This window comes from Brachypodium distachyon, chromosome 5 (genome assembly GCF_000005505.3).
Source record: "Brachypodium distachyon strain Bd21 chromosome 5, Brachypodium_distachyon_v3.0, whole genome shotgun sequence".
Classification (NCBI taxonomy): domain Eukaryota; kingdom Viridiplantae; phylum Streptophyta; class Magnoliopsida; order Poales; family Poaceae; genus Brachypodium; species Brachypodium distachyon.
In genome coordinates, this window is record NC_016135.3 from 26115344 (window position 1) to 26124313 (window position 8970).

An 8970-nucleotide genomic window follows, 5' to 3' on the forward strand; every position below is an offset into this window, starting at 1 on the left:
TCTTACCTTATGGTCTGTTTGGAATGAGCGAAATGGAAGGATCTTCAAGCATCGCAAGCGTTTGGCGATGGCGACGATGGAGCTCATTCAGGAGGAAGCTCGTCTATGGAGTCATGCCGACTCTTTAGGGATTGGTGCCCTCCTGTCTGGAGATGATGATGTTCCTTGAATTTCTTTTTTCATGTTGCTTTCCATCAACTCATTTGTAAATCCATAACTTGTTACTTTTCTTCCGGTTGAGTTTTCTCGACTGCTTGATAATGAAAGGCACGCTGTGCTACTTTCGTCAAAAAAAGATATGCGGGCCTTCGCCGGACAGGCTGGCGATGAGATTTTGTTGTGGGCTGTGTAATATTCTGGCCCATCTCTCAATTGAAAGCAAGTATAACCCCATCCATTCTCAAAAAAAAAAGTACCCCATCGAAATATTCCAGCCCATCTCTGAGCTGAATAAAGTTCAACTCTTGTTTACATAGTTCTTCAGCAATCGTCCTCTGAAAAAAAAAAGTTCTTGAGCAATCCCTCTAAAAAAAGTTCTTCAGCAATCAAAATCAAAGTGACCAGACGATCATTTTAGCTGAGAGGCCCGCTTACTTGCCAATGTTTTAGCTCAAAAAAACTGAAAAAAAGGGATTCAGGGAGAACAGAACAGAGTTTCGATTTCACAAGCCATAGAACTTTTCACATTATTATTTCCCAGGGCAAATCATCATCATCATCATCTAATAAACATATTAATCCAGCCTCCAATCACACACTAGCAACCACTACTGCTAGCACTAAAACCCCAATAATAAACAGACTAGAGCCACCACACGGCAATCGCAGGATGGCCACATGCATGCACACTAGCTAACAAGCTCCAATCTCCAAGGATAGACACAACAGAGCTAGCTCGGCTCACTCCCAGATGCCGACCTCCATGAACCCATCCTCGGTGGCACAGCCTCTGAACATCCCAGTACAGTTAAACCCATAGGCCACTTCCCCGGTGCCAGAGACAGCGATGAGCCCGGCAAAGCCTTCGTCGAGCCGCTCGTTGACGCAGTAGTCCACGGCCTCCTGGAGCGGCAGCCCCTTGTACTCCATCACGGCCGCCACGTCACGCGCCAGCGTGGACCGGATGATCGCCTCGCCTTCCCCCGTGCACGACACGGCGCAGGCCTTGCACGCGTACGTGCCCGACCCGATCAGCGGCGAGTCGCCGATCCGGCCGTTCATCTTGTTCATCAGCCCGCCCGTCGACGTGGCCGCGGCGCACGCGCCCGTCGAGTCGACGACGGCGCAGCCGACGGTCTCCGGCGCGTAGATGCTGATGGGCAGGCCGTTCATCACCATGCCGTTGCCGGCGCCGTGGTTCTTCTCCGAGGCAGCAGCCAATGCGCTGCACGTGTCGGCGCCGGTCAAAGGGATACGGTAGTCAAACTGCACCACAAGTATTGTACACGATTAGTTCAACGTGTGACAAAATATTGCACAGATGAAACGGGTAAATAAGACGGTGAAATTAGCTGAATTAATTACCAGGATGCTGTTGGCCTCCTTGGCGAGCTTGAGCATGCCGACGTTCTCCTCGGTGATGAAGTAGCTATTGTCCACAACCTCAAGCCCCTGCAACCACATCAACATAACAAAAATTATCAGATCAAGACATTCCAAACAAAGGACAATGTTTTAAAATCCCCAAATTAACTCTGGCTGTATATACTGATCGCATATTTGTTTCAGTGTCCACGAGATCTGCAGCGAAAGCGCGAGATTCTGTAGGAATCAGATCCAGTTGCTGCCTGTCTGCGATCTGGAGTGGGCCATGTACGGACGACAGGTTCGTCGGGCCAGGTTCAAGTGGCCCTGGTCCCTCGGCGCGGCCTTTCGCTTGGGCCGGGCACGCGATCCGGCCTGGATCGCTTTTGGGGCCCATCACACGCAAGACGAGTGGTTCACAGGGAGGGTAGCAATGTGGCGCACATGTTTTCCCGGCAGAAACAGAGGAGCACGGCAAAGGCAAAGCTGTGCCCTGTGACGATCCTAGGTTCATGAAGCTGGGAAAGGGAGTCATGTTTGCTACAGGCCTCTACTAGTTCCTTTGTTTTATGACAGATTGACAGACTACAAAGGAAATTGTTTTGTGCACATGCACCAGAGGAATTTTATTATTTTCTTGATGGGACAAGAATCCAAGGGGGGCTGCACGATCTTGACTTGAAAACTGGAAGGCTTTCGTAGAGTGGAATTTTTATAGGGGAGGAGGAGAAGTTTAAGTTGGAATGGCACGGAAATATTGTAGGGACTTTAAAAATGCTACTAGCTAGCCCACGAACGGTGGTGGCAAGCTGGCTTGGTAGGTACGAGGCGGCTGTTTGTCACCACACGTGACTCATGTTAATTTCTGGTCTCTTTTCTCCCATTGTCTCGTCTACTTTTGCCTCCAGCATCTTTCTGCTCTCCAAATGAAAAACAAGGACGCATGGGCATCAACCGTGTATGGTCAGTTGGTCTCGATGACACAATCATACTCCAGTATATTTTTACCGTGCACTTAACGAGGAATTACCTACTAATTGGCGGCTGTGGTGCTTGGTAAAGCGACGACACGCACATGACTTGACAACAGACGGAAGACATGTTACGTCGCTGTTGCTTTCAGTGGGATGTGACGAGAAATAACTTGAGCAATTTGGTCCACCTCTTTCTCCAAAGATCAGGGGACGAAAGAGAGACAGGCACGTGCAGACAGAGCACCGTATTTTCTGGCCGTAAAATTTAAGAAAACAAGTGATTACTACACGCCGCTAATAAAATGGTTAGGAGATGTGTATCGGGGCCTTCACATGCATGATGCAAGATTGATTGCCTACCTTGTTGTGCTAGCTAGACAAATCTCTGTCTTGTTGTATACATTTTCCCGTGATACCACGGAAAGCTAGATAAGCATGCCCCTTAACTAGCGGTACGGCAAGTTTACCAAAATGAAGCATAAAACAAGTTACGTGCATGTAGAGCCTAAAATCCAAAAAATACCTACAGGACAGCTATATCCCAGTGACACAGCCACCATCTAGATATGGCTACCAGTGAAGAGTTTTTCTCTTCTGGACGTGTTCCAATTCCACCCCGTGCAAGCATGCAGAGGCTCTCTCTGTCATGTTCTGTTACTTGTAATTTGTTCATTTCATTCCATACGATTTATATCAGCTAAACGTATGGTGTACGTACCGCACCGGTCCACCACGTCATCTACACGCGTCGAACACCTCCGGCCGGGACTCCTTCCACGACAAGAGCTGGGCTGCATGCTTACGATGCTCCGCCGTACGTTCTGTCACGTGCTCCTCCATGCCAGGTGCACGTGATTTTCAATTCAAAAGCCCACGTACTAGTAATTATTTCGAGAATGATTTATTAATGATTAGTAAAGCTTTTATTTTGTCATGGTACGACGGACCGGAAGGAAACCCATGCAGGAATTCACGCAGGAAAGAAGAGGGAAATTAGCGTGGTCAGTTACGGGAGCAAATTAAATTAGGTGACCTGCAGTTAATCAACAGAATTAACGCGAATCAATTTCGTTCCTTAAATGAAATGAAATCCTCACCTGCTCACGGGCGAACTCCTCGGCGCCGTCGAACGCGAGGTACGAGTGCGGCGACTTCTCCATGACGCGGCGGGCCAGCGACACGGGGTTTTTGACGGTCGACACCCCAGAAACAGCCCCGCAGCGGCGGCCCCGGCCGTCCATGATGCTGGCCTCCATCTCGACGGACCCGGAGCGGGAGAGCGCGGACCCGCGGCCGGAGTTGAAGCACGGGTCCGACTCGAGTTCCCTCACCACGGCTTCCACGACGTCGAGCGCCGGGGTGCCGGCCCGGAGCAGGTCGACGCCGAGCTGCAGGCACCGGGCCAGGACGCGCTTGGCTTCCTCCTGACGGTGCTCCGGGAGGTTCGGGTCGACTCCCGCGCCGCCGTGGATCGCGATTGCCCAACGCGCCATCAGGAGAGAAGATTGGCTTTGTTGGTTTGGGGGCAAGCTGTGGGTTGAGGAAGGAGATTTGGCTTGGCTACGGCGTGTTTTTACTCTGTTTTTGCTCTGCGTGCTGTGCTGTGGTTGGAGATGGGAGAATGAGGATGGGAGAGCGGGGTTATTTATAGGGGAAGGATGGCAAGGGTGGCAAGGGTGGCGCGGGGGAAGGCCGAAGGCGGCTCTGTTCTCCTTTTTTCCCGGACGCGAGGGCGAGGGGCGGGTGAGTTTTGGAAAAAATCTCAGGTCCGGGCGCGGATTCTTCTTTTGATACGGAGTGGATTCCCGTGAAACCGATTGCGGGATTTGACACGACCCGTACGTGCCGACTGGTTACTAGTAGGTCCGAGGTGTGTGGTGTTACGTGCTAGGCCGGGCTCGGCACGGCAGTGGATATATGTTTGCTTGCTTGTTGATTAGTTCCTGTCATCGATCGTATAAGGGCTTATCTTACTTAGCAGCCACATAGAAATGGTATATATGCTAGTGTCGATTTTAAATAGGAGTATTGACTATGATACAAGATTGTTAAAAAACGTTGACGGCGTAAGGGTCCGATTAATTTTTCATCACGAAATGATAAAGAAAAAAGTATATATGCTAACTTACTCCAGGTCAGTGCTCGACTGTTTCGTGCAGGCGTGCGCAAGATTGACCAGTCGGCTGGTTTAGCCGCTCCCGTTGGCTGGCATGGCAGCCAGCAGCAACGGACCGGAGCACACTACTTACCAACCACCCGCGACTGAGTACCCGCAGAATATCCTGGTGGGCTGATTCTGACTCTGAAGCGACCATGTGGGAATCCCAGACAGGACAGACCGTGCAAGCTGGAATCAGCACGGGAGATCCACGATTCTTTGCACGGGCACTCTCAAGTCACGCGACGGAATCTCTTTCCGCCCGGGGCTCTCGTTTATGGAATTAAATTATGGGCTAATCTCCTCGGGCTCCACGAAGATTCCTGCTCACTTCCTTTTTTTAATTAGGATTAACTTCCCTGTGTCATGCATTTCCAGTTTCAACTAGCTAGGAGGATTCACTTTCCTACTGTGAGCAGCGCTGTGAGCACTACGTGAACCAGACCGGACCGCCGGAGGTAATAAATTAGTAGGTCGGTCGAAACTTTGATCGCGCGATCGCTTTCCTGGGTGAAAATTGGGCCGGAGATCGCTGTGTCCAAACCCCAATTCGCCCGTGGAAGGATTTGCTGGATCCTGTTAGTCCGCATGTCATCCCTGCTTAAATTTGCCACCTAAAAATTTCCAAAATAAATGCCATCCTCGAATTACTTGATCCAAAGCGAATTATCTTGTCTAAGTTCCTATTACGAGCTTTCCAATCTTCATTACTCGACACCTAGGCGTTTGTTTTACTCACATCCCTCATTTTCAGAAGCCAAGATATTTTGCTTCAGACCAGAAGAATCTGTGACGCACTCGCATCCCTTTCGCCCCAACCAAAGAGGCAAAGACGTGACACGGTGACAAGCACAATACCGACCAGCACATTCCCAGGATACTCGGAGCAATCGGATCGATTAGGCGTGCATCATGCATGCATCCATGTCTCGGCCAACCAAAGTTAACCCAACCTGTGAGCTAAGCTCCGCATCGTCATTCCAAACCTGACGGCCACGATCGAAGCCATGTTGCTAGCTAGTGCTATGTGATACGTATGTTTCTGTATTGTAATGTGTTGTAGACTTGTAGTCAATGTTAGTCAGCAAAAGGAAGCTGCATGAATGCATGCACATCTCCAAAGAAAACAAAGGTGAAAGGGATCCGGTCGGAGCTGCACGATAAATGATGATGCCCGATTCTTTCCGCGGTTGATGTCATGCATGAGCCTTAGCAAGTGAATCTTCGAGAATCAACCGCACTTATGGATAGTTAAGTAGTATCCCATATAGTACTCCCTAGCTAGTATACTTTGAACATTCCTTGTATTTGCGATCCAGTGGGCGTGTAGTAGCCCAGGATGCGTAATTTCCCTGCAAGCTCCAAAGAATATCTGGAAGATTAATTAAGTTGAAAAAGTTGTGTTGTGGGCAAGCTAGCCAGTGCATCCTAATTAAAATAGCCAGACATTCACATCAATGTTAGGCGCGTGCAAGACTAAGTTAACTTAATTTGCTAACCTCGGCTTTCGGATCGCCTATGAAGAAGCTCCACTAACATGATAGTAGTCGTAGAGTTACATTTGAGTTCTTGTTTTCATTTTCCTCGATCATAGATTCATAGAACGCAGATGGGTGTTAATTGTGATGACGAGAGTTGTTCTAGATATCGTCGTGTACGTACGCGTGTCCGTGGGATTTACGCTGGCAGCACGATAGCTACTAGTAAAAGCCGGTCTCGACTTGAACATACCCTGCCGGACAGTTGTTTCAGCACTACGTGTACTGTGAACATACTCTAGTCTCGAACCATATACAAAACGTAGGCGACATGCAACGATACAGGCATGCTTCAAAAAGTAAGGAGTGAACAGGAGATCGCTTGATCAGATCACGAATTTCACCAAAGTGCTTTTTATCTCGTAGCCACCTAGCTAGTTGACGAGTCATTCCTACTGGTCTCCTCGTAGCATGCATCTACTAGTCTCTTTGTACAAACAAAAGTATATATTCCCCGTGAATGGAAGATTTGCCCTACTAGGATGGCATTCGGAGTGGTAGATTATACCATCGAACAATTTTATGGTGGATCCAGCATATGTTCTATTCAGTGATTTATTTTTCGTCCGTAACAAGAGGCTGTTCCGGAAACATAAGGGATGACTGGATGAGCAGTGTTTTAACTCTGTGGCGTCAGGGCATGAACGTGCCAAACATTACGAAATCTTCTAGGCTTGCATCATTTTCAAGTGACAGCGATTCTCTCGTGCAGTGATGCACAAGCTTTCGTGCAGCGAGAGCTATCATGCCAGGGGTTATCTGTGGGTTCCCAGAAAAAAAAATCAGGGCCGGTTTCCTAGGCTGCGCACGTGTGCAGTGTGAGCTATCATGCCAGTACTACTGTGCTCCTCCGTTCATTTTCCATTGGTTTTGTTGTCACACTCGACTCGGGTCGGAGAGATCAACCGTGAACAGTGTCGTCAACCTCACCGATCGAGTCAGTGAAAAATCAAAACAAACCCGTCGCTGAAAGATATCAAATCCCCGGGGGCCCGATCAGATCATCAGGGACCATTTACCCTGCCAAAAATCTCCTGTGTGTGGCATGCGTTGCCCGATCGATCCTCGCACGCCCTTCCCGGCCTAACACGACGACAGGGGAACCTCTCCACGTAAACCGGGACAGGGTATCCATCCAACGCTGCCGCTGTGCGTCTTTGGAATCTTAACGCCCCGAAACGGAACGCATACAGGCGCAGGGACCCTGTCAAGAAAGGCGTCGCGTTCGTGGACCCTTGGAGATCCGAATCTGAATCCTTGTCTTTCTTTTCTTTTCTTTATCGGGTTTTTCTTTCTTTTCTTTCTGTGGCTGCCACTGACAGAACAGTCGTGTCCGTACGAAGAGTCTAGTGGTGGGCCTGGGGGGACCGGCAGCTGCTGGCTTTGGTTGGTAAACGCACGTGAGGGCAAGCGGGCGGCTTCCGGCCACAAGCTGGGGTAGTATGTTTGTTGGAGAGACTGACATGTGGGCTGGGACAAGTGGCGCCGCCGGATGGACGGACCGCCACGCGCAGGCACGACCCCTAGCGGCTCCCAATAGATCTGTTCTCCCGAGGGGCCAATTGCAGAGGACACAGAGGCGGCTGTTGAGAAACGGCAGGGGCCGAGATTAAAATCAAAATTAACGTGGTAAGAGTAGTAGTAGTAGTAACTTCTGGAAACCTCTATTGTGGAGTAGTAGTTCTGGAAAACAGAGCTTGCATGTCAATTGTCGCTAAATTAGCCTAGCATATGTAAGAGCTTTCACTCTCTCTGACACCTTTGACAGCTGAAACTCAGGACACAAACTCACTTTGCCTTCATCTCTGAGAATCCAAGACACTCCGAGCACATATTTTGCAGAGTGAATCCGTTCCTAAATAATTATCGTTGTTTTAATACAAACTTACACTAAAACAGTCAAGTATTTAGGATCCGAAGAAGTTCATCGTGTCTCTGTTTGCACAGGCCTGCATCTACATGCACAACCACTCTCCCAACGTCACATCACTGGTTATATGCCTATGCACGGATTAATTAAGAGAGATGCCTACAGTTAGCAGGCCTCAAATTAATTAAGCATGCGTATAGGAAAATGGTCTGACCGGATTCCTCGGTGACAAGACCGGAAACTGGTACATTTGCCGAGATTTTTTCAAAAGCGATGGATCTTTTCTTTTGTCAAGACGGAGAACCAACTGAGCTCATGCATGCACCAGGTACTCCGAAATATCATCCCAGATCCTAAGTCTCCGGAGTTGAATAATTAGTAAGATTAGAGAACGATCGAGACACGACAGACTGCCGGCCGGCTGCCTCGTGCCGAGCACCGGCACAGAGTATTTAAACTGATCCCGTGAAAACAAAAATCATGATAAAATGCAATAGGCCGGCTGAGTTGGTTCCACTCGAGCATGACTGCATGTGCATACTCAGTGGAGATTTTTTTTTTAAACTGTCACGGAGCGGTACGTACTGTACGTGCATTGAGCACTCACCCTCGTGCAGCAGGGCTCATTCCATGCACGCTTGTTTTTGTCGGCCGCTGCAGGCAGCTGTATATAAAAATGGAAGACGGCACTACTGATAGCTAGTACGTACAAAACTTTAACTACGAGTTGCGTACTCGTACTACTCCGCGGAGAAAAAAATAAAGAATGTGGCTCTGATCACCCAAAACTTTGTCGTCACGGCAATTCAACCACTTGGCAGATTTGGTACCATACTCTCTCGGTCTGCAGGTAGTTTGTCCCTGCATCCTGTGTTGTGTATAAAAAAAGTCTAGCTCCAACACTTG

The 8970-nt window shown here is 49.0% G+C and overlaps 1 protein-coding gene across 1 annotated transcript; it reads right to left on the bottom strand.

Annotated features, from left to right (window-relative positions):
* Positions 1 to 654: 654 nt before the first annotated feature.
* Positions 655 to 4134, bottom strand: LOC100838056 (probable isoaspartyl peptidase/L-asparaginase 2). Its single transcript, XM_003580656.4, has 3 exons — positions 3596 to 4134; positions 1525 to 1611; positions 655 to 1425 (listed from the first exon to the last, which is right to left on the bottom strand). The coding sequence occupies exons 1-3, from the start codon at positions 3989 to 3991 to the stop codon at positions 901 to 903; spliced, it is 1008 nt and encodes a 335-aa protein (XP_003580704.1). The 5' UTR covers positions 3992 to 4134; the 3' UTR covers positions 655 to 900.
* Positions 4135 to 8970: the final 4836 nt, after the last annotated feature.